Genomic DNA, 26,903 nt, shown 5'->3' with positions numbered 1-26,903 from the left:
CCAGACTCAGGGAGAGGTGATTACCTGAGCTGGTACCTTCCGAACGTGCTGAATGGTCCCTCTGTCTGTTTTTTGGGAGGTGTGACCTGAGGTGTTACAGTCATCTGAGGCGGCCTGGAGTGCCCTCAGAGAGGCCTCCCACTAGGAAGGAGCGCGCCATTGGAGATGCTGGTAATCATGGGGGATACTTCTGCAGTGATTTCTTCCACTTCAACTTCTGCACACAAGAAAAAGCTAGGTGACTGTCAGCCATGGACAATTCTTCCATCAGTGCCAAAGTTCGTAGTTGCTTCTCGGTCTGATGAAGATCAAGACTTTCATTATCCAGAAAGGCATCGACGCAATTGCAGGTCCTCTAAAGTCTTGTTCCCAGTTATGAAATGGCACCTTGTTGCTAGAAACAGACCCTTTGGGCACATAAATTGCTTCGAACTACACTGCTACACACCTTCCCTGTCCAGGTGGAAGCGCACCTTACTTTAAATTCATTGCACGGGGTGGTTTATACAAGATTACTTGACGAATTATTCAGTGAGGACATTCAAAATTACCTGTCTGATCAGCTTATTTATTTATTTATTTATTTTATTTCACATACGGCTAATACAGACATATCATGAAATTAAATTACAAATACATATGTACATATTGACACACAAGAAACTTAAGTGTGTCTTTACAACTCAATATCCAGTCCTTCAATCCAGCGCACTGCATCTGGAGTTGGTAGCAGGAAGTCCTCTTTGGTGCCGTGATAGGCTTGAATCCTACATTCACTGACAATGTGGTGAATAGTCTGGTATGGTGCCCCACAGTCACAGGCTGGATCAGGCGGCTTCTTCCACTTAAAGAGAGCATCCCTGCCTTGGCCATGGCCGTTACGTATTCTGTTGAGAGTAGTCCAGGTCTTGTGTGGTAAGTTGAATCCACTTGGAAGTTTAGCACCTGAGAAGATGTTATGTAGGTGCACATCTGTCACTGCTTCCCACTGACCTTTCCATTTTTCAAGAGGTTTGAAATCCTTAGCAACCATGTCAGCAGCATCAAACAGAGTTGGATGGGGTGATTTCAGTCTCTTAAGATTTAAAAGTGGCAGGTCGCTATGCATGGGTAGGTTAGAATTCCTGGAGATCTTGTGGAATTCTCTCATAAGGGCAGTACATCTGCGTAGATCAGGAGGCATTATACCGGTTAACAGTGGAAGCCAATAAACTGGAGTAGATATGATTGCGCCAGATATTATGCGCATTATCATATTCAGGTGGTTATCAACAAACCTTGTATGATGACTGTTCGTCCAAACAGGTGCACAATACTCAGCACTTGAGTACACCAAGCCCAGAGCTGAAGATCGCAGGGTGATTGCTGAAGATCCCCAGGTAGTTCCGCATAGCTTATGGAGGATGTTGTTTCGAGTCCTCAACTTTTGAGCTAAGTTAAGAAGGTGTTTGAAGCATAGTGTATGATCCAGGATGACACCAAGATATTTTGGGTTTCAATTATGACAAAGAATTCTGCCTCTGAAACTTACTTCCAGTTTTACATTCGCCAACCGATTATTTAGATGGAAGCAACACACTTCTGTTTTACTCACGCTGTGTTGGAGTCTCCAGATTTTGAAGTAATTATCTAATGCAGACAGATCATTGGTTAGAATCTCTTCTGTTGTCTTCATTTCCTGGTGTTTTATGGCTAGAGCCAGGTCATCGGCATAGCAGTATTTTCTGGACGAACTGTCAGGTAGATCAGATAGATATAGGTTGAACAGTAATGGTGAGAGAACTGATCCTTGAGGCAAACCGTTGTTCAGCTATTTCTCCTTACTTATGTTGCTTCCAGTGATAACCTGAAACTCCTGATTGCTTAGCATGCTGCTAATCAGTCGAGCCATTCTTCTGCAGGGTATTATGTGGAAAAATTTGTAGATAAGGCCTTACCTCTACACAGTGTCGAAGGCGGCAGTTAGATCAACGAACGCCACAAGTGTTTTCTGCTTCATTTGGTATCCTGACTCTCTGAACGATGTGAGAGACAATACTTTGTCGCAGCAGCTACGCCCTGGTCTGAAGCCTGCCTGATCAACTGGAACATTCTCTAGGATAGCCTTTCAAAAAGCTTGTAGCAGCAGCTAAGTAGGGCAATGGGGTGATAGCTATCTACCATGTTGCTGGGTTTGCCAGGTTTCAGAACAGATATTATAAGTCAGCAGGATGTCAGTGAAGAATTCTGCCAGCCATTTCTTAGCTTTTCCTCCCATATGAATCAGGAATTCTGGATGGATACCATCAAATCCAGGTGCCTAAGAGGTCTGAGGTCCTTCAGTCCATAGTCAATGTCTGAAACTGTGAAGGAATGGGTATACTCAGATGAGGGAGATGCCTCCTTTTTCAGGTCACGAAGCTGTCGTCTGATATGTCTTGTATGTTTCTTGTCGGGAGGCACTCTTGAGGTAGTAATGCTGTGGGAAGCAATTTGGTCTGGTGTTACTTCGGAATTTTTTCTGCATGCTGGTGCACTTCCTCCCAGTTTTCTCAGAAGACTCCATGCTTTCCTGCTCGAGTGGGTAAAGTCCATATTTTCGACTGTTTCTGCCCATTTCTGCCTCCGAGACATGTCCAAGCTGGACAATAGTTTCGTAGCTATCTCTGGGCCACCACTTTGCTGGAAATGTTGGTACAGTGTTTCACTTTCATTGTTCCATCCTGGAACATATTATTTTCGGTATCCTCTTGGCATACACTTTTTAGCTGTTGCCGTTACTGCACCACTGAAGCGTTGATCAGCTGATCAGGTAGTAATGGCTGTACATCGAGTCATGAAAAGGGTTGAAAAGGAAGTGGTACAGACCCACACTCTCTTCTTGACGTTTGACAGAATTCAACTTCCATCGAACATTAAAGTGGGATATGAGATAATTTCAGTTTCACCCTTACACCCCCAACCCTACGTGTTGCTGTTGGTGTCAGCGGTTTAATCACACCAGCCAGTCATGTTCCAATAAGGCCAAATGCATTACCTGTGGCAGGTATACCCTTGAGGGTGATTGTCCACTTCCATCCCCTCGATGCAGCAACTGTATGGATGACCACGCTGCTTCCTCTAGAGATTGCCCTATTTTTAAAGCTGAAGGAATTATTCAGAAAATCCAAATGAGGGAAAAGGTGTCTATCTTTGCTGCTCATAAGGTATTCACCAGTAGAAAGCCCACTGTGCTCCCAGCGGGTAAATATAGCACTGTCCTCGCCCTACTAAGGAGGTAGCCACACAGACTTGCGATCTCACCTTTAGTGCCACGGTCGTCAGATCGGCCAACCCAAAGATCACCCGTTCAACCTCACCACTATCACCTGCTCACTCTAAGGCTCAACCTTCATCGGCTCCTGCTAAATCATGGTCCCCAAAATCGGATGCCCGGACTTCCAAAAAAAGAGCCTACTTGTTAAGAATTTTTACATACCCAGACCTCACAACCATCGGTTCCTCCCTCATCTCAACGTCCTGCTTCCAAGAAGGCTCATAAGAAACAAAGTTCCTCTCCTCCTCCACCACGGCGTGTTTCTTCTACAGCATCACCCAGTGGTAGCCACCCTCAGCCATCTTCCGTGTCGCCGAGACACACTGCTGATGGCCGATCAACCAGCCGATCACTGGCTGCAGGAGCTGCCCCCGAGCAGCCTATGGATCAGGATCTTCGGCCTCTGGCTGAAAGCCGTTCCTCACCGTCAGCTGCTGGCTCTCGGCAGTCGTTGAATTGATGGCAACCGTGGTGAGATTTTTCCCTTTTCTGTCCACCCTATGTCAATTGTCCATTGGAATGTCCACAGAATTTGCTCCAATCAGGATGAGTTGTCGATCCTCTCATGATCATACTCCCCAATCATCTGTATTCAGGAAACAAAGCTATGCCCAATGATTGCTTTGTCTTCCCTCATTTCCAGTCAGTCTGGTTTGATCTCCCCTCTGTTGATGGTGCTCCGCCAAATGGAGCACTTACGATTCTTCTCCATGATACTATCCATTATCACCCGATCCCCTTACGCAGTTCCTTCCAGGCTGTCGCTGTACGTCTTTCCCTTTCTGGATACACCTTCTCTGTTAGTACCACATACATTCCATCATCCACATCAATGGCAAGAGCCAGTCACCTTCATCACCTCTCATCCCCGTATATGCTGGTTGGGGACTTTAATGCCCATCACCCGCTTTGCGGATCTCCTTGTCCTTGTCCGAGAGGCTCCCTATTGATTGACCTCTTCCACCAAGTGGATCTTGTTTGCCTCAGCACTGGGGAACCTACATTTTTGTCTGCCTCCACATCAACCTACTCTCATTTGGACCTTTCAGTCATTACTGTTCAGCTAGCTTGGCGTTTTCAATGGTTTGCTCTTGCTGGTACACACTCAAGTGACCATTTTCCCTGTATCCTTCCATTACAGTCACAACTGCCATCTATGCGCCCAGATGCTGGCAGTTTCCCCAAGCTGATTGGACATTTTTCTCCTCTCTAGCAAGATTTGATGACTGTCAGTTTCCTAGCATCGACGATCAGGTCACTCATATTATAGAAGTTACTCTCACAGCTGTGGAATGTTCAGTACCTCATACCTCCCCTTTGCCCCGGCACCTCCCAGTTCCTTGGTGGAACGAGGGGTGCTGTGACTCAGTACGTGAACAGAGACATGCAGTTTGCATTTTCCGCCATCATCCTACGTTAGCCAACTATATCCACTGTAAGCAGTTACATGCGTGCTGCCGTCGCATCATACATGATAGCAGGAAGTCAAGCTGGGACTTATTTACCAGCTCCTTTAACACCTTCACTCCTTCACCTGTAGTTTGGAGTTGAATTCAACGGTTATCTGGCAAGTCTAGTTTCTCCCTGATCTCTATGTTAACTGTTGCACAAGATACTTTAGTGGACCCTGTCACAATTTCTACCCCATTGGGTCAACACTTTACTGAGATTTCAACCTCTTCAAATTACCCACCAGCCTTTCTCCCGAAGAAACGAGCAGCAGAAGTGTGACCTCTTGCTTTCTCCTCTCAAAATCATGAAAGCTGTAATACCGTTTTTTCTCTGCAGGAACTTCAACATACACTTTCTTCCTCTTGCTCTTCTGCCGCAGGACTGGATGGCATCCATGACCAAATGTTGCTGCATTTATCATACTGTGGTCTGAGTTACCTCCTTTGCCTTTATAATCAATTTTGGACTGACAGTACCTTTTCCAGAACATGGCGGGACACTATTGTCATTCTTGTTCCGAAACCTGGAAAGGACAAATGTCTCCCCTCTAGCTATCACCCTATCTTTCTCACGAGTAGTGTATGTAAGGTTTTGGAGTGTATTTTAAATTGCCATTTATGCTGGTGGCTGGATTCCAAAACCTTTTAACACCTGCCCAATGCGGTTTCCGAAAGCATCATTCCACAGTTGACCATCTTGTTGCTCTCTCAACTTATATCATGAACAATTTTCTCAGGAAACCCCAAATGGTAGCAATATTTTTCGATCTGGAGAGGGCATATGATACCTGTTGGAGGCATCTCTGTGGCATACCTCTGGATCCCATGGCATGTTGGTATCCGTGGAAATGAGGCAGCCTTTATAGCAGCAAAGGCTGCAGTCTCTCTTGCTCAGCCCACTGTTTGCATGGTTCCCTTTGCCGATCTACAGAACGTTTTATGTTGTCGTGTTGCTCCTTTATGGCACACACATTCTGTGTGCTTGGACCTCTTCCTCCCGGCCTCATCATCAGGAGGAGGTAATTTTAACTCCGGATTGGGCACTGTCTTTTTAGCCATTGACATCTTTTAAGTGGTGATCCTCCCCCGCATTGTCCCCACTGCTCTCAACCATGGACGGCGAGACACCTTTTACTTCAGTGCCCCTATTTTAATCTGCTACGCACCCGTTTACAGCTGTCAGCTGATCTCTCTTCCCTTTTAACAGCTGACACGTGGTCAGCCGATTGTGTCCTTGAGTTAATCAGTGTTAATGAGATGACATTAGTCATTTGAAGCTCTTTTTGGGGAAAACAACCCCCCTTCAATAGCAGTTTTCTAAAATTTCCTTCAGTTTTTAGTTTCCCTACTTCTTGAGTTTTGCTTACATTGCTGCGGATTTAAATTTCAGTTTTTTACCCTTCACTAAACCACAGAATGGGCGCTTATGACTGTTGCAGTTTTGTGCCCTTTATATATATATATATATATATATATATATATATATATAATGGAAGGAAACATTCCACGTGGGAAAAATTATATATAAAAACAAAGATGAGGTGACTTACCGAACAAAAGCGCTGGCAGGTCGATAGACACACAAACAAACACAAACACACACACAAAATTCAAGCTTTCGCAACAAACTGTTGCCTCATCAGGAAAGAGGGAAGGAGAGGGGAAGACGAAAGGAAGTGGGTTTTAAGGGAGAGGGTAAGGAGTCATTCCAATCCTGGGAGCGGAAAGACTTACCTTAGGGGGAAAAAAGGACAGGTATACACTCGCACACACGCACATATCCATCCACACATACAGACACAAGCAGACATATTTAAAGACAAAGAGTTTGGGCAGAGATGTCAGTCGAGGCAGAAGTGTAGAGGCAAAGAAGTTGTTGAAAGACAGGTGAGGTATGAGTGGCGGCAACTTGAAATTAGCGGAGATTGAGGCCTGGCGGATGACGAGAAGAGAGGATATACTGAAGGGCAAGTTCCCATCTCCGGAGTTCGGATAGGTTGGTGTTGGTGGGAAGTATCCAGATAACCCGGACGGTGTAACACTGTGCCAAGATGTGCTGGCTGTGCACCAAGGCTGGCTGTGCCCACACATCGCTCGGCAAACCATTGCTCTCCTGCAACAGTCTCAGTGGAACACAATCACCCACCCACCCTATAGTCCTGACTTGGCACTTGGTGACTATCACTTGTTCCCTAGGTTAAAAGAACATTTGGCCGGAAAGCGATTCAGCTCCGACAACGAGATGATAGAAGGTCTCCTATTTTTTTAAATATGTCTGCTTGTGTCTGTATGTGTGGATGGATATGTGCGTGTGGGCGAGTGTATACCTGTCCTTTTTTCCCCCTAAGGTAAGTCTTTCCGCTCCCAGGATTGGAATGACTCCTTACCCTCTCCCTTAAAACCCACTTCCTTTCGTCTTCCCCTCTCCTTCCCTCTTTCCTGATGAGGCAACAGTTTGTTGCGAAAGCTTGAATTTTGTGTGTGTGTTTGTGTTTGTTTGTGTGTCTATCGACCTGCCAGCGCTTTTGTTCGGTAAGTCACCTCATCTTTGTTTTTTATATATATATATATATATATATATATATATAAAAATCCCTTGTAACAATTCATGCCATGAAGTCGTCTCCTCCTTTAGAGTACGGAATGTGTGCTGCAAAGACAGACCTATTCTGTTCATTTTATGTTCCTTAGTCAATATGCGTGGCATCCAATGTGCATAAACTCTATGAAACCTAAACTTCTCATGCATGATGTTGGAAGTACGAGGGTAATCCCAAAAGTAAGGTCTCCTATTTTTTTATAACTACAGAGACCTGTTTATTTCTACATACCAGCTTGCCGCCATGCTGTTCAGAAAGTTATGAACCTCTTCTTTCACCTCGTTATTGGAGTTGAATCGCTGGGACCACAATTAATGTTGACAGGTACTGTGAGACTCTGAAAAAACTAAATGGGCAATTCAGAACTGGAGAAGAGGAATGTTGAGCAAGGGCGTACACATTCTCAAAGACAACGCTCGCCCACACATCGCTCGGCAAACCATTGCTCTCCTGCAACAGTCTCAGTGGAACACAATCACCCACCCACCCTATAGTCCTGACTTGGCACTTGGTGACTATCACTTGTTCCCTAGGTTAAAAGAACATTTGGCCGGAAAGCGATTCAGCTCCGACAACGAGATGATAGAAGAAGTTCATAACTTTCTGAACAGCATGGCAGTGTGCTGTTATGACATGGGCGTACAAAAACTGCCACAGCGTCTACAAAAATGCATCAACAGATATGGTGATTATGTCAGCAAAAAGCTAAAAGTTCAAGCTGTAAACTGATGTAAACCATTATAGAAATAAACAGGTCTGTGTACTTATAAATAAATAGGAGACCTTACTTTTGGGATTACCCTCATAGTTCCATGTGAACAGCCTACAGCAAGTGTTGTGTTGTCGATCGTCACACTACAGTAATTATGAATGACTTTATAAATGGATAACAGTCTCAACCACATTAAAGCCTTTTTTTTTTTCAATGGTTACTTGCTTGGGTCAGTGTGTGACCATTCTCACAGCCTTAATACCATGGTGGTGGTGAATGGAGCAGCTGTTATGGCTCCACAAAATAAATGGTTTATTGTGGTCGAGATTGTTTGTAATCCATTTTCAAAGTCCTTTTAGCCAGACCAATATTTCACCATGAGAAATGTTCTCAAAAACGATGTTATGAATGATCTGTTCTGCACATTGCTCTGTGATTTCAGTTGCCTTCACCACAAGACGACCAGGATGCTCGTAAACCTTCTACATCTACATCTACATTTATACTCCGCAAACCACCCAACGGTATGTGGCGGAGGGCATTTTACATGCCACTCTCATTACCTCCCTTTCCTGTTCCACTCGCGTATGGTTCATGGGAAGAACGACTGCCAGAAAGCCTCTGTGCGTGCTCGAATCTTTCTAATTTTACATTTGTGATCTCCTCGGGAGTGATAAGTAGGGGGAAGCAACATATTCGATACCTCATCCAGAAACACACCCTCTCGAAACCTGGACAGCAAGCTACACCGCGATGCTCTCTTGCAGAGTCTGCCACTTGAGTTTGCTAAACATCTCCGTAACGCTATCACGCTTACCAAATAACCTTGTGACGAAACGCGCCCCTCTTCTTTGGATCTTCTCTATCTCCTCCGTCAACCCGATCTAGTACGGATCCCACACTGATGAGCAATACTCAAGGTATAGGTCGAACGAGTGTTTTGTAAGCCACCACCTTTGTTGGTGGACTACATTTTCTAAGGACTCTCCCAATGAATCTCAACCTGGCACCCACCTTACCAACAGTTAATTTTATATGATCATTCCACTTCAAATCGTTCCATACACATACTCCCAGATATTTTACAGAAGTAACTGCTACCAGTATTTGTTCTGCTATCATATAATCATACAATAAATGACCCTTCTTTCTATATATTCGCAGTACATTACATTTGTCTATGTTAAGGGTCAATTGCCACTCCCTGCACCAAGTGCCTATCCGCTGCAGATCTTCCTGCATTTCACTGCAATTTTCTAATGCTGCAACTTCTCTGTATACTACAGCATCATCTGCGAAAAGCCGCATGGAACTTCCGACACCATCTACTAGGTCATTTATATATATTGTGAAAAGCAGTGGTCCCATAACACTCCCCTGTGACACACCAGAGGTTACTTTAACATCTGTAGATGTCTCTCCATTGATAACAACATGCTGTGTTCTGTTTGCTAAAAGCTCTTCAATCCAGTCACACAGCTGGTCTGATATTCCGTAGGCTCTTACTTTGTTTATCAGGTGACAGTGCGGAACTGTATCGAACGCCTTCCGGAAGTCAAGGAAAATGGCATCTACCTGGGAGCCTGTATCTAATATTTTCTGGGTCTCATGAACAAATAAAGCGAATTGGGTCTCACACGATCGCTGTTTCCGGAATCCATGCTTTGCCTTCCCTCATTAAACTTATGGATACAGCTCAAGACATTAATCTATGACAAACATGTGTTGCCATACAGATGTTGAATTTTGGGATGCACTATTCTGTGGACAGTCCTCTGGCCCACAAAAAACACGAATTCATAGTGTTCTGCTTGTGTTCACTCGTGCAGCGCACCCACCATCTTACACTGGCTGTCACATGGTGTCCTGCAGCATCTACAACGAGCATACATAAGCGGCTGTCTTCTGGTGAAAAGTGCATGCGTAATTTAAACATGGCATAGAGTAAACTGACATTTATTTATTGACCTACCATTGTAGAATCATAGAGCATATACTGAGCTTAGACAGAATAAGATATCTTGAACAGAATGATTTACATGCTTGCTAGCATGGATTCCAAAAACATCAGTCTTGCAAAACCCAACTTGCACTTTTCTCACAAGATTTTCTGAAATGCGTGGATCAAGGCAGTCAGTGGATGCAGTATTTTCTTTCTTTCTTTCTTTCTTTTCCCTCTCTCTTACTTCTGAAAATCATTTTACTCGGTACCTCACCAGTGAGTATTGATAAGAGTATAATTATTAACAAAAATGTGATTATGTGGACCATCAAACAAAATTTGGGGGCATTCATGGTAGGAAAGATGCAGCATATTATCTTGGATGGAAAATCATCGACAGAAGTAAAAACAATTTCAGGTGTGCCCCAGGGGAAGTGTGTTAGGATGCTTCTTGTTCATATTGTATATTAATAACCTAGCAGTCAGCATCAATACTAACCTCAGGCTTTTGCAGATGATACATTTGTCTGTAATTAAGTTCTGTCTTTATAAAGCTGCACAAATATTAGTGAGATCTTTATAGGATCTCTTTGCAGAGATTGACAACTTGTTTTAAATGTTCAGAAATGTGAAATTATGAACTCCACAAAACCCAGAAAAGTAGTATCTTTTGACTATAGAGAATTAGATGACTTATACAAATATCTGGGTGTGACAACATGCAGGGACATGAAATGGAATGGTCTCATAGGTTCAGCCATATGTAACAAGAGTGACAGACTTTGGTTTATTAGCAAGATACTTGGAAAATGCACACTCAGAATTGTGTTGCATTTATTGGTTGATTGTGTATATTAATTCTATTCATATTGAAGAGCATTGAGGACAGTACAAAATATGAAGCAGTTAAGTTTTGGCTAATATTTAAAAGTGTTTACTGTATTCCATCAATGGAAATTACATAAATGCCCATGAAAGGCAAAGGTTTCGAGTTCAATTCTCAGTCTGGCACACAGTTTGTCTGCCAGTGCAGTCTCTGCTGCAGAGTGAAAATTCCATTCCGGAATGCAGTTTGTTATTTGCATATTCCATGGATAATGATTTCAATCTCTTGCTATAATATGGGATGAGTCAGTTTTACATTTATAGTAATCTTTCACACAGAAAATACCACACACACATACATTAATTTTATTATTCAGTATTTACAACACTGGGTTGGTGGTCAAAGATAAACTGATTTAACCTTTTGATTTAACCTGGTGTGTGCTTGGCATAAAACACAAAACGTGGGTCCTATTTCTCATGACTGCACTATATGAGGAATGCAGTGCTAACCCTGCTCTCTACATCCATATTGTATGGAATTTGTACTCTTCACTCCTTTCTAAGCCACTTCGAAAGTGAAAAATAAAAATTCTCTGATAATAGTAAATACTGTCATTCTTTTATGGTTACACTGTTTTATTTGTGTACACTGTTTTATTTGTCATGGTGTTTTTATACCTCTCACATCCAAGTTAATTTCTATTCAGTGTTGATACTAGTGATTATGTTTCATGACGGCAAGTTACATTTTTTGCAGGTTGTTGCCAGTATGAGAAACCAAGACAGTTTGGTGAAAGCTCCTCTGATAGTGATGATGATGAATGTGAGAACTGTCATGGTCATGTAGAAAGGAAAAGGAAGAAGAAACAAGATAATGGTTCTTCATGCCCATTGGAAGATAAAGATGGTGCATGCTCCCCTCCTAATGGTAAGATATAAATAATGTTAATGATTGATTGATTAGGATAACCGTATTTTATTGCTTATGGAGGTTACTTCGATACTAGTTACACCAAGCAGCACAACTTCTGCACAGTTGCTAACTGATGATTTTTTAAAAAATTTATTTATATTTGTTTATTGATTTATTTAACCTGGCAAGATTAGGACCATTAGAGCCTCTCTTACACATAAAAAGATGTTCTACATATTTTACATTATACATACTATGATAACCATGTTACATTACATATAGAAATAAAAAATGACAGTAGAACAGATAAAAAACACAGTTTATAGTAGTACTTGTTAAGTACAATAATAAATAGATAATTATGGGAAGGGAGCTTTTTAATTATGAGTGGTAGCAGCAATGGGTATGAGAGAAAGAGGTTCAAGAGGGAGAGAAAGAGAAACTTCATAACATACAGTTAATGAATATAAGGGGAAAGGAAGTGGTGTGACTCATAGATAAAGGATAAGAGAAAGAAGTGTAGCTGGGAGATGTTAGGAGTGTTGGTTTCGCTATTAGACAAAGGGGAAAACTGGGTATATACATTAGTTTTTGGGGAAACATTATCAAGATGAGACAAGGAACTGTTTCAGCTTTACCTTAAAGGCAACAGGGCGTTGACTTGCATACATAGAGTAGGGCAGCTTGTTCCATAGGTTAACAACAGAAACAGTGAAGGAATTTGCGAATGTCTTTCCCCCCCCCCCCCCCCCCTGTATGAATAGGCACAGCTAGCTGGATAACTAGATAAGTGAGAACTTGTGTTGTGATGATGGTGATGATGATATGACATGTATTTAAGGGGAGACAGTGGCAGAAATCATGAAAAAATCACAATTTTTTTATTTGCTTATTTGAGATTATTATCCCAAATTTTTTCTTTGAAATTCGAAATACAAATGGTGTAATAAAAATTAAAACCGTAAACAGTGTAATGCGCCATATGCCCATCTTTTTAGGTACACAGTGGAGGAAAAATTTTCTTGCTTGATTTGGCCTGTGAACCTGGAAAATGTAGCTTTGGAAGTCTGTGATTTTTTGTACGCAACACAGCAGTGTTGTATAGAAGGCTGTTGAGCTTTGTAAACAAGTTTTGTGCTGTTAAGTGGAATTTGATTGAAGTTGGATTTATTGTGTCATTCTTTGTGCAAGGTTGAATATATTGATCATTTTTTGCAATGCCTCGGCCTAGTAAAGTATTTGAAGAATATATTTCCAATATCAAGTGAAAAACCAATGCTGAGGTTAGGATCGGGCGTGCAGATTCAGTCATTAGCTTTTCTCCAAGTGCATCGAAAATAAAACTTTGGAAAGATATTTTGTCAGAAGCAATAAATCATGACAGAAATACAGGCTTCGGGATTGTGGCTCTGAAAATGGTAGCTGAGGCACTTATGACAGCCAGCAAGTGCTTTTTTTTGTGGAGAAATGTGAATTTGGGGATGATGGGGAGAGAGAGAGAGAGAGAGAGAGAGAGAGAGAGAGAGAGAGAGAGAGAGAGAGAGAGAGAAGGTTTGCTTTGCACACTGCACATTTTATGTCAAAACTGTGATGCTGACACTCCAATCAAGACATCGATGGCCAGTAATAGAATGTATGAAGCCAATATGAAATTTGCTTATGGACTAAGATGTATAGGGATTGGAAGAGAGGGAGAAACCTTTTATGTGGTATTATGAACATGCCTGGTTCCCCCCTAAAATTTACTGCGGTGAACACTACTGTCTTCAGTGCAGTAATTGAAGATAGCATGAAAATGGCAGTCTAAGGGCAAGTGACAATTCAAGACAATTGTTATGCAACTGATATCAAAACATATAGCAGTTCCTTGTGGCAGTTACTGGATGAAGAGGGTGCATACTTTACTGGATGGAGTTTCAGCAGTCATCAGTGTTGACCCTGGAAAAGTAGTAGACTTACAGGTGATGTCTAAATATTCTTCTGCGTGTTCCTTGCACAATAAATATAATGATGCAGGTAAAGAAATAGTGACAAGAAGCTCAAAAGCCATTTGTAGCAGGAATTATGTAGGCTCCTGTGGTGGGATGGAAGCTGCTGGTATGAAACTTATTTTCCATAGGTTTTTACGAAAGTATGTAGTAAGATACACTCAGTGTTCAGGGGATGGAGACTTTAGTGCTTTCAAGAATGTAGTTGAAAGTCAGTCCTATGGAAAAAACTGCAATACTGAAAAACTGGAGTGCTTAGACCATATTCAGAAGAGGATGGGCAGATGACTCGGAAGACTTGTTGCAGACAATAAAGGCAAGCTACTAGTGGATGGGAAGCCACTGGGAGCTAAAAATAGACTAACTAAGAAGAGAATTGACAGCCTGCAAGTCTATATGAGGAAGGCAGTATGGGCCATTTGGTTTCATTACTTGTTGACAGACACAACACCTCAACAAGGCCTGTGTTCTAATGAATGGTGCAAATTTCTGAAAAGCAAAGAAAGTGGGGAAACTTACAGCCATAAAAATGACCTTCCTTATGAAGTTGCAGTGGCCATTAAACCAACTGTTAAGAGCATTGGCTTAACCAGAACTGCTAGAAAATGTCTGTGTGGCAAAACACAGAACCCAAATGAAAGTTTCAGTGCTCTTATTTGGAGGAGTTGTCCAAAAACTGCTTCCAGTTTGGTAGTCAAGATTTCTGCTTTGGAAGCTGCAGCAGTGTTCAGTGATAGGAATGTGGCAAGGCTTCACATCCTCAGTAAGTTGGGCTTTACACCTGAGTCTTTACTGAGCAGATGCTGCAGATCATCAATGAGCAATGAATCGTGAAAGTGGAGACTACAGTACAGAATATAGAAAAAAACTGCAAGGCAAAGTAGCAGAGGAGCTAAAAGAGCTGCAGAACATTGAGGAAGAACTGAAATATGGGGTGGGCAGTTTTACCTAAGGTATGACTAAAAATTTTTGAAAACATTTCATTCAAACTTTAAAATGATTTTTCTGCAACTTGGGGTTTTCTCCATTCAGGATCACACACGTCAGAAACTCTCGGAAGGATTTCGATGGAGTTTGGCACACCTATTCTCTTATTTGGAAGCAATATTTAAATGTAACAAAATTTTAATCTAGACATTATAAACAGTTTTATGGTTGTTCAAATTCAAAATATCACAGAAAATAATAGAAATAATTGTACATTTATTAGTATAGATTACTTTATCATAAAAAAAATTTGCAAAATTTACATTGAAATAATTAAAAAGTGTACCTTAAAATAATAATGTAACAAAAATTCAAAATTCTCCCACAGTATTAAAATTTTATTAAAAATTCTGTAAAAAGTATTTAAAGCATAGTGGATCCCTCTACATAAGAGTGCAAAATTTCAGTGAGATTGAACAAAAAATGACTGATACATGGATTTACGAAGATATCAGTGTCAGACTGCCTCTGTCTCCCCTTAATGTCTAGTGAAAGATACTGGAGTGCCTGTGCAGTGTGGAATTGATGAAATAGACGTTGTGGAAGGCAGTCACATAACTTTGTCTGGCCACAACCACCCTAACTGGGATTATGGAGCACTGGTATGGTCGTATAGAGGAATGTTGCAGGTTTAATGCACACAAGCGAGGTAATTTCTAGCCTTTTAGTGTTTTCGCTACTCATGTTGTGTTGGATTATGTCACAATAGTGGAAGTTCAGTAAAATGAATGATTACACAATGTTACAATTTCACATCCTGTTAAAAAATGTGTTGAGGGTGTAAGGCAAGCAGAACTCTTTTCACACATGGCAGCAGTATCTTCTGCTCAGTTGAAATGCTCATCCAAAGTAACACTGAAACACTTCACTATTTTCTGGCATGGTATTGGAATACCATCGAGCAGAATAAGATTGTCAGCGGAATTCTGAACTTTTTAATTTCTGATGGGATACTAAGATCACATGTGGCTCTTCTTTTTTTCATGTCCCAGATTTTGCGCCAGTTTTATGACCAAAAGTGGACCATCATTCATATGACCAAGAGCAGACTGTCATTCATCTATGTAGGTGCAGTGTTATGTTCATGTCTGTCACTTAGGTAAAGCTGGAGATCATTGGCATAGGAATGCTGATTACAGAAAGACAGAACTGATGAAATATCATCTACATACAAGGAAAAATAAGAGAGAGCCCTAGACTGACCCATGTGGCATTTCTGAGAGAACATTTTTGCAGTTCAACTTTTCGTTCTGAAACACAACATATTGCTGTCTGTTTTTTAAATAACTTTCAAACCATTTCAGCCCACACTCAGAAAAATGTAGCAGGTGAATTTTTGCGAGCATTATGTCAACATTGACAGTATAAAAAGCTTTGCCGATGTCCGATAGTGTCAATGTTGTAGCCTCACAGTTGTCTGTGGCATATCACAGGTCATCAGCTATCTTAATTAGTGCCATGTTTGTGGTATGGTGTTTATGAAAGCCGGGCTGAATGTGCGTAAGTGTTCAATAATTTGGTCATGAACAACAGGATTTTGGATAGAGCAGGTAATATGCCAGTTGGTCATTAATCTCAAGATCATTGCATGTCTTCAGTCTTAGGAATAGGTTAGACAATGCTACTTTTCCGTGGAGTTGGATATGTTCCGTTTGTGAAAGAAGATACATGTGTTAAGACAGGTACATCTGTTAAGACAAGTACTTAGTTGTGAATCTGTTGATACTGTCGTTGTCTATTGCTTTAGAAGAAATATTTATTATTGCTTTTCTTGTGGTATTTATTGTTATGTGCTTTACATTGCCTTGTCGGAGGTTCGAGTCCTCCCTTGGGCATGGGTGTGTGTGTGTGTGTTTTGTCCTTAGTGTAAGTTAGTTTAAGTTAGATTAGGTAGTGCGTAAGCCTAGGGACCAATATCCTCAGCAGTTTGCTCTCATAGAAACTTACCACAAATTTCCAAATTTATGTGCTTTACATGGAAAGCGGAATGGTTAGTTAGGCAGCCTAAGGATTCTTGGGAACGATAGTTCTTTAAGGAGAAGGGTTTACTCATGCTGAGGAAAAGCTCATTCAGTTTGTTAGCTGAGACTTGATAAGCAGTTTCTGATTTTTTCCTTTCTGACACTGTAGCTATAGATGTTCTTTCACAGAGTCTAAGGTGTTGTATAGTTCGATACACAGGAATGACCATGCCTGATTTTGAAATTGCAAGCTCATTGCTTTACTCTGTTTCACAGCTTTCTGTGTTCTTTGTAACATTTGGGTTTCAGACTTGCCTTGAAATGCCTGTGGGCAGCCTCACTAGGATTTTACCATCAATTGAGAGCTCTGGTCATGTGATACAAAGAGGTTTTCGAGCAATCAACTGTTGGAGCATCACAATTTGTGTGTTTAATGTTTCTGCAAGTTAAATAACACGATTTGAGTTTTGGGGCTATGAGTAGTAAGCCAGGAATTATACATTATCTGCTGAGAGGCATGGAGCCAAAGCTTCAGCTACATCTCTTACTGTGTCAGTCTTTATTTTTGTGAGCAGATCTGTATGAGTGCAACTCTTACTGTATGATGATTGTGTTGTGATGGAAGAATGTGCATGCTGTTGTGACTAAACAGTTTCCTTGGCTTTCATTTATTTCAACGGACATGAATTCAGCCTGCCTGCCCCCCCCCCCCCCCCCCCCCCCCAACTTTTTTTTTTTTTTTTTTTTTTTTTAAAAAGTTCAACACACTTAAGACTTTGTGTTTGAGGTCATATTGTATACACACATCAATGACCCCACTGTGCTTATTTGGCCTGCCAGTCCTGAGAAATGCATTTTGTAGGAGATGAACAGATACAGAGGACGTGTGTGGTTTTGGTCACATTTTGGAAAGTAGGATTACCTAGAAGCTTAGTTGGTGGAAGAGAAGACTCAGTTCTTCTTAATGTGCACTTAAGGATTGAACATTACGATGCACTACTAACAGGTCTGATGTGTGCTGCTGGGTGGCCTGTAGGAGGCCATTTGCCATGTTTGCCCCTACCTGCAGCTGGGGACAGAGGAGGACACTTCCAGGAGTCAATGTAGCTCAGGGGTGGACGAGATTTTGTGCGCCGGAGAGGTTCTTTCTTGTGATTGCTGAATGAAAGGAGATTGCAAAGCTAAGATTTTCTGAGATTACGGAGATATAGGAAATCTATGGGGAATATTTGTTATGAGGAAAATATGGGCAAGATAGTGATGCATGTGAGACAGTTGATCCTTTTTTTTAAGGATGAAGTGTAATTAGTGTACCCGCTCCCGGGACTGGAATGACTCCTTACCCTCTCCCTTAAAACCTACATCCTTTCGTCTTTCCCTCTCCTTCCCTCTTTCCTGACGAAGCAACCGTTGGTTGCGAAAGCTTGAATTTTGTGTGTGTTTATATTTGTTTGAGTGTCTATCAACATGCCAATGCTTTCGCTTGGTAAGTTAAATCATCTTTGTTTTTAGATATATTTTTCCCACGTGGAATGTTTCCCTCTATTATATTCATAAAAAGATGTATGATTTATAAGGACAGTGTCACCAGTGGAGAAAATTAAATTGAATAACTACAAGATTAGCATAAAAAGCTACAATTAAGTTTGCAGTTACTATAATAAACATTGGTTGTGATTTTGTAATTAGCAGTTTAGAGCAGAGAGAACAAAAAAAATATTTGAGTAACATAATCAAGGAAAAGAGTAATGATCACCATGCTGCTATTACAAACAGGTAGAGAATTTTTGGGCAGAGGAACTATAGTTGGTGTCAGCAGTAACTAAAGTTTAATAATAGCCACAGTTATGTGCAATTTAGTAAAGGCTCAAATACAAAGATCCTAGAACTGCAAGATAGTATTTCAGACTATAAGGGATGTTACTCTGGATAGTAGTAAATCAAAGCAAGCAGTGTTAAGTTTACACTTTGGCTCGTGTATTTTTACTTAGTTCTTATTCTGTTCAGTCTTATTGGTAACTATCTTATTTCCAGCTGAGTTCATGATAATTACTCTGCTATCCTGAGTCCACACTCTCTCTAGGCCATAATGGGATATGGCGTTGTTCAAAATCTTCAGCTGTTTCTGTGTCAGATCTTCTCTTATTGTAGACCCTGTCTCTACTAATTTTTTCCCCCGGCTACAAATCTCCGCACTTTTTTTGATATGAGATGAACTTCACAATTATTGGCTGAGGTGTGGTAGCATCTCATACTCTTCATACCACATAACAGTTCATGTCAGTATCCACTTTGCTTTCTTTAGTACATAATTTTTCACATGTAACCTATATAAGCAGGATATCTGTGTTTTCTGCCTCATTTTCTGCTGCATCACACAGCCATAGGCTATTTTGCCATAGATACTGTTCTGACTCATCCATCTTCCCAATCTGTTGTCTTTTTCTTGTACTCAGAAACTAACTTTTTAGGATACTAATTTCTGAGGTATTGCTCAAAACAGTTTCTTACATTTTGACTAAGACTGCTGCAGCCTGATATAAGTGCCCACAGTCATATTGAGAGTATCTTTATTGTGAAGCATAACCCTTATCTTGGAGCAGATCACTTCTGCTACAACAGAAATCAGGGCCTCACCTTCGTAGTCGGCTGTGTCACTGCATCTGCTGCTGCACCGCTGCTGGATATGTTGTTGTTACCTTCCATGTCCTTCACTTTTCCAGTGTAGGTATTGATGGAGCACAAAAAATCTAGCACTATTGCAAAAAAACACTGCAGTTTACTCAAGTTCCGATTGTATTAAAAATGGCATTAGTGAGAACAGATTTGATGTCAACTGAAATATGCAAGCCGAACTTAACACAGGCTATGCTACAGTCACCATCTTGCAGTATACTCCCGTGGGAATACAATAACTCATAACCTTAACTATTTCATGAAAAGGGCTATATGGCAGAGGTGCTGAGTTGCAGATAGACTGTCACAAATAAATAAAGCTTTAGGCCAGTAAGGCCTTCGTCAACATTAGATCTCACACACACACACACACACACACACACACGACTGCAGTCTCAGGCAACTGAAATCACACTACGAACAACATTACCAGTAGAGGTGGAGGTTAGGATGAGGCTGGGGTGGGGAGTGGGAGGGATAGTACGGTAGAGGTGGATGACAGTGAAGTGCTGCAGGTTAGATGGAGGACAGGAGAGAGGTGGGGAGGAGGTGAGAAATAGTGGAAAAGGAGAGAAGTAAAAAGATTGGGTGTGATGGTGGAATGACAGCTATGTAGTGCTGGAATGGGAACAGGGAAGGGGCTAGATGGGTGAGGACAGTGACCAACGAAGATTGAGGCCAGGAGGGTTATGGGAATGTAGGATGTTTGCAGGGAAAGTCCCCACCTACGCAATTCAGAAAAGCTAGTGTTGATGGGAAGGATCCATATGGTACAGGCTGTGAAGCAGTCATTGAAATGAAGGATGTTGTGTTGGGTGGTGTGCTCAGCAACAGAGTGGTCCAGTTGTTTCTTTGTCGGTGGCCATTCATGAGGACAGACAGCTTGTTAGTTGTCATGCCCACATAGAATGCAGCACAATGGTTGCAGCTTAGCTTGTAGATCACGACTGGTTTCACAGGTAGCCCTGCCTTTTATGGAACAGGCGATGTTTGCGACCAGACTGGAGTAGGTGGTGGTGGGATCTTGCACCTAGGTGTATTACAGGGGTGTGAGCTATGAGGTAAGGGTTGGGAGCAGGGTCTGTGTAGGGACGGACGAGTATATTGTGTAGGTTTGGTGGACAGTGGAATACCATTGAGGGAGGTGTGGGAAGGATAGTTGGCAGGACATTTCTCATTTCAGGGCACGATGAGAGGTAGTCGTAACCCTGGCAGAGAATGTAATTCAGTTGTTCCAGTCATGAGTGGTACTGAATTATGAGGGGAATGTTCCTCTGTGGCCGGGCGGTGGGAGACTGGAAGGATAAGGCATGGGAGATTTTTTTTTGTATAATGTTGGGAGGATAATTACAGTCTGTGAAGGCTTGTGAGCTGCATTTGTGTGTGTGTGTGTGTGTGTGTGTGTGTGTGTGTGTTTGCATTTGTGTTTGTATAGTCTATTGTTGATGAAGGCCTTACTGGCTGAAAGCTTTATTTATCTGTGTCAGGCTTTTTGTTGTTGCACCTATCTGCGTCTCAGCATTTTTGCTGCATGGTGAGTGGAAACTTTCCTTTTCATGATAGTGCTACATTCCATCCTGAATTTTCCATTGTTTGATCTCATAACCTTAATTAATAGCTTAGGCACTGTGTGTCAGTCTGCTTGTTGATGTAATGAAGCAATTTGTAAAAATCAGTGTGGGTAATTTGTTGAACAACAGGCTGCCCATGTTTCTCACTCCATCTTGACTTCTGCTCAGTCTTTGATTCATTTTTAATTGTTGTGAATTTCTTTATTTTTTTTAATTTTTTTAATTTTTTTGTGGGAAAAAAGAAAATACTGTTTCTAGAATATAAATACAGGGGACTAACGGTATTTATTGTATGTAGGTTACTGATTGTGCTGGTACTCTCTTCATTATTTTATCTAGCCTTTTGCACAAGGAAAATTTTTCTGTAGTGGCCCCTTCGGGAAGGGGCTGTTGTAAAGTGTGCAAACCCATGACACAAAGGTTTTTGAGAATTTATGTCATATGATTGCCTGATGATTCTCAGTGTGTAACATTCTCTACAACTTTACAGTTTCTGCCTGTGCTGATCCCACTGGAGTGAATTGTCAGTGAACGTTACCGAAAACATTGTCTCTACTACTTGTTCAGTTCCTCTATCATCAGTTTGTAAGAATCCCATAAAGCATGGTGGCTTCTGGATGTATAGAAGAGCATATGAGCAATCTTGTTTGTGTTTAGGAACAATTTATTGTTGTGGATACAGGATTGGAGTTTTTCTGTTGTGTCATTAATCTTGTATTTCATTTGCGGATCTGAATCTGATTGTAAGAGCAAAATTTGGCCATCTCCAAATAACATGGGAGATTTGATGGGAGGTAATTGATAAAGAATAGGAGAGGAAAGGGCCTATTGCTGCATCTTGTGGAGCTCCACAGCTCATTGGGCTGTATCATAACAATTTTCTTTTTTCGATCTTCAAAGCTTGTGCTTTCGATCATTTGCTTTCAGTGGGTGAGGCAAGATTTAAACCACTGATTTTCTGTTCCTCTGATGCCATGTAATTCTAGTGTCTGAACCACCAGTAGTGATTAATAAAGTCGAAAGTCATACTTTTATCAGTGAAAAGCTCAGAAGGAAATTCCTTTTGATTGAATGATTGAAGAACTTGGTCAGTGAAAATGAAAAGTGAATAATAAACAGTCCCATTTTTTTCTTTCTTTTTTCCTTAAAAATCAAAACTGGTGTTTTGTCTGTAGTTCCCCAAGAAATGCTGTCATTCCCTGTATCTTACCTTTTCAGTTGTCATAAATATAGCTGGAAGTATGGAAATAAGAGTATAATTGCTTACGCCATGTCTATCCCTGTCTTGTAGACTAGAATAACCTCTGAAGTCTTTGATACTTCTGGGAAGTATCCTATGCTCATTGAGCTGTTTATCACATTACATAGGATCATGACAGTTTCCACAGAAATATACTTTAATAAATAATCTGGGATAACATCAACTCCATATGAGTATGATGATTTTGTGAGTATTAAGTCTTTTAATGTTTCTTGTTTAGTTGCTACGGTCAGGACAGTTGCTGTGTTTGATGTTGGGATCATAATTTTGTGAGATTCTGATGGCATAGTGATTCCTGACAATAGATCAGCAGTCTTTGAGAAATCAAGGTTAATTATTTCACACATCTCTTTTACATTTGAAACTTCTGTTTCAGGTGAGTGAGACCCACATGGTCCTGGTTTCTGTAGTACCATCGACAACTTACCAAGGTCCTTTACTCATATTATCTGAGCTTATAATATAAGCTGATGGTCTGAAGTCTGCTTTGCATTTGTTATGACTTTCTTAAGGGTTCTTTAGACTTTCCAAAGCAGCTTTGGAAATCTATAATGTTTCCTCTTGATTGTACAGGAAGTGATTATTCCCTTAGTAGTCCATCCTTTCTATTCATTGCTTCTCAGTGTGTTTTGTATCTGTCTTTGTCTTTCTGAGAGGAAATACATTGTTAAAATAAAGAACACTTATTCTCCGTTCATGATAAGCATATTCCCAGGTCTAGTGTACTTTATTAACATCAAACATCTTTAATGTACCTTCTGAATGTGAACTTTGGTAAAGATACCTTCAATCTGACTGTGGGCACTTATATCAGACTGCAGCAGTCTTAGTCAAAATTAGTGAAACTGTTAAACTGTTGTGAGCAATACATCAGAAATTAGTGCTCTATACTGTTTTTAATAAAAGGCACTCATGGTCATAAAGCCCATTGGGCAAATTTTGTAAACTGACTGCCCATGTAGAGATAGAATTTATGAAAATGGTATCAAGTGAATTGCAAGATATTTACGCGTGCCGCCCCCCCCCCCCCCCCCAAGCCTACACACACACACACACACACACACACACACACACACACAAGCCAAATTTCAAAGTTAAATACCTATAAACCAAATATATTTGTTAGAAGGTTGACTCATATTATGTCTTTTTAGACTGTTTGTTACTACACATATTCTTTATCTTGTTGAAGAATTGAAAAGTCCATAATCTGTCATCAAATCTGTGGCTTTATTTTCACATTCCCTTATCAGTGTTAAAATACTTCTTTTAGATATTTATCTCTGATGAGTGATGTTGTATGTACAAAGTGTGTATTGGTGCATACTTTCTAGATATAATAGATGTTAAACACAAAATTTTAAGTTGTTAAATATTCGTAGAATTTCTACTGTCAATTTAATTTTGTATGGCACATTGGCAGTCCACATTCGCTGCTATTATAATGGATTGTGTTTTGGCCTTTTGGCTCCTTAGATAAGCTGTTATTCACTCACAGTTAGCTAAGCTATATTCATGGTGCAATTCTAATGGTTCTTATGGGCCTGTTGCTCCAACTACTCAAATTTTCATTTATTTTTGTTTTATATTATTCTTGAGTGTAATATCTTGCACTTTGCTGTTAACCTTACCTTTTGCTTCTCTCCTTTCATATTTCACTTCTCCCCTCCCTTTCACATAAATGAAATTAATGGTTCTAATTTGCTGTGAAAACCGTCTTATTGACTAGAAAGCAGTTGTAAAGCATAATGTTATTTTCTTACTGTTACATCAGAGAGTAATGGTACATGTTGAAAGCTTTTTGTCTTTGTAAACACAAGAAAGGAAGATACTGTAGATGTCTTAGAAATATGTACAGAATGAAAACATCACTACAATAGGAACATAACTACAAGCAACTGAGACCACATCTGTAAAATGAATGTGATATCCTAATCAAACCCTGGGACATTCGCAGACTATTATGTGTACCCCATGGTACATGTGCATTCATCCCCACTGTAAAACCTACATGCATCTGCTAAGATCTACTCACACACCACCACTGGGAAACCCTACAAAATCAAAGGCATAGCAACTTGAGAAACACACATTGTTTATCAACTAATTTGTGTCCACTGCACAGTGTTTTATATAGGGATGACCATCACTAACCTGAATGAGCACATGAATAGTCACAGAAGTCTGCCTTGGGGATACCCAATATGCTCACCATGTGAGCTGCCTGAATTCTCCATGCAATAGTAGTTTACCTGAACTGCAGGACGCAAAGTTGCACTCAAACACATCCTGACACCTTCTGGGTCTTAACCTCTGTTAACACATTCTACCCTCTCTGTATGTATGGGCGAAATTATGCTCTCACCGTTTTCCTGAGAAAATTCCTTGTCCGTATCATTGTGCATGTTGCTGTGTTTACTTTCCTCATTACTCTGCTCAATTTCCCTTTCTAAAATTGTATTTGTGCATTACAGTGTTCATTTAATTCACTCATGTTCAAAAGACTCTTTTCACCATTAAGCATACATATATTTTACTCTGTGTTCTTCTCTTTACTCAGTTGTATCAACACTTTAATTACTTTTGGATTGAGCTAACTTATTGTTCATACAGTCAAAAGATAATGGAAATAAGAATCTTTCCTCTCAGTATTACAGTGTGAATCCTATAAGTCTCTCTCTCTCTCTCTCTATCTATCTATCTATCTATCTATCTATCTATCTCTCTCTCTCTCTCTCTCTCTGTCTCTGTGTCCATGATTTCCCTAAATCGCTTCAGGCAAATGCTGGGATGGTTCCTTTGAAAGGGCACAGCCGACTTCCTTCCACGTCCTTCCCTAATCCGATGGGTCCGATGACCTCCCTGTTTGGTCCCCTTCACCAAATCAACCAACAAGCACAAGAAAAAGACTGCTGCACATTTGATCTTTCAGCCAAAAGGCCTTCTTCTAAGACGTGCTCAGCCTGAAAGCTTGATATATAGCAGTCTTTCTGTTGTGTCTGTCTGTGGTTCAATGTCTCCTTCGTATGGTGAGTAACAATATATCGTGTCCATCCTGGATTTTCCATTGTCCAATTATATCCTGCAAATTATCTCTTTCGCTTGCTCATGTAGAATTCGTCGCTTACCACAACCACCAGTGATGAAAACTAGCAACAGATGGAATAAAAATTCACTTAATAACTCATTACGATCATGTTTAATGCTTGCATTGGCTGTGATGTTCGCAGCAGAGCACCCAAAACCCTGTGGAACATGCAGTGGCCATCAGAATGGGTGATGTAGGTGCACAGAACAAGCCCAAACCCGGCAACAATCATTTGTGACTCCAACTATAGTAATATAACCCATTTCAGATGGCTGTTCCAAAATTATGTTCACCATTGTAAGTGCTTTTTTAGTGTTCTTCCCTACATTAGATGATCTGCCACCGTGCTCATGCAAACTACTCTTTACCTCAACTTAATTACTCTGCTGATATAGGTTAGCTTTCACTTTATTTGCTCGAACAGCCACATTCTTGTCAAACTGTATACAGTATTCTCTTCCAGCAATTATTTTGCAATCAATAGCTTCATATTTATTTTACATAGTGATTCAACAGCAGTAACTTGCTCCACTTTCTGTACATCATCATTCAATTTATCTGCATTCTGTTTGGTTTCATGAACTACCCTTTGAGTTCTGTCTGTTAATTCACTTTTTACATTGTCAGAGAAGTTTTTCTGGTTTATTTCAAATTGAGAAACTTTTTTCTCAATATTAGTTTCTAACAACTGCAAATCCTGTCCCCTCATTAGTTTTAAATCAGAAACCTGCCATTCTAATTTTTCATTAACTTAAGATTTGAAGGTTTTGAGCTCACTAATCAAGCTACTATTATTACCCTTCTATTATTTGAGCATGCTAGAAACTTATTTTACTCCCTGATTAAAGATTTGATTCACATAATTAAACTTCTTGTTCACCCGATTAAAATTGTTGTTCATCTCATTAAAATTAGTTCTCATAGTACACATTAGTCCAGCAAATATTTCCTGCATATGTTACTGTCTGATTTAATCACATACATTTTTTTCCTGTTCTACCCATACAACTGAAGAAAGTTGCTGTACATTGGCAATATAATTACCATCACATTCTATTCGCTCTCCCTGTCTTTGTTTTGAAGTGCTAGTTTGACTTGCACCCACCCTGAAATGTACTGCCTCACTCCCCTACACTTTCACTAAATTATCGCTCCTATCCACACTGACAATCTTTTTAATACCAACAAGCACCAAACAAAATAAATTGTACTTACCTTTGAGTTGTCTGCAGCAGATGAGTTGTGTTGTTCTATTGTCTGTAGAGCACACACAGTTATATCAAAATATGGGCCCCTGCACACCTTGGGAGCTGTCAGCCCCACAGCAGTTAGCCAGACGTTCACTGTAGAATCTGCTACTCCGGTGGTTTTCTGCTATGCTGCTTCTTCCACCAAGTGACTGATGCTTGCTAGCAATGTCATATTGTAGCATAACATGTTGCTACACAAATCTTTTCCCCATTACTTCTTATTTGCTCACTTTCCTTCACTCTCTCTCACTCATTGTGTTTCACTGTCTCTCATTGTCATGTTCAATGTTGTACACAACAGTAAGGAGTGGTGTGGAAACAGTCATAGTAGGATTGCTAGGCAGGAGCAGAAATGATTAGCGAGAAAGTTAACATATTAA

The 26,903-nt window shown here is 40.5% G+C and overlaps 2 protein-coding genes across 2 annotated transcripts in view; both read left to right on the top strand.

The window, feature by feature from the left end:
* LOC126483742 (pre-mRNA-splicing factor syf1 homolog) overlaps positions 1 to 26,903 on the top strand; it is a 553,324-nt gene that overhangs the window by 151,186 nt on the left and 375,235 nt on the right. The window lies entirely within an intron of this gene.
* LOC126483748 (E3 ubiquitin-protein ligase PPP1R11) overlaps positions 1 to 26,903 on the top strand; it is an 81,978-nt gene that overhangs the window by 36,857 nt on the left and 18,218 nt on the right. Inside the window, exon 3 of the mRNA XM_050106890.1 lies at positions 11,586 to 11,756. Within this exon, the coding sequence (XP_049962847.1) occupies positions 11,586 to 11,756 (171 nt within the window). The remainder of the gene's footprint in view (positions 1 to 11,585; positions 11,757 to 26,903) is intronic.

This window comes from Schistocerca serialis, chromosome 6, assembly GCF_023864345.2.
Source record: "Schistocerca serialis cubense isolate TAMUIC-IGC-003099 chromosome 6, iqSchSeri2.2, whole genome shotgun sequence".
Lineage (NCBI taxonomy): Eukaryota > Metazoa > Arthropoda > Insecta > Orthoptera > Acrididae > Schistocerca > Schistocerca serialis.
Note: the sequence above shows the minus strand (reverse complement) of the source record. Positions and strands in the feature narration are given on the sequence as shown.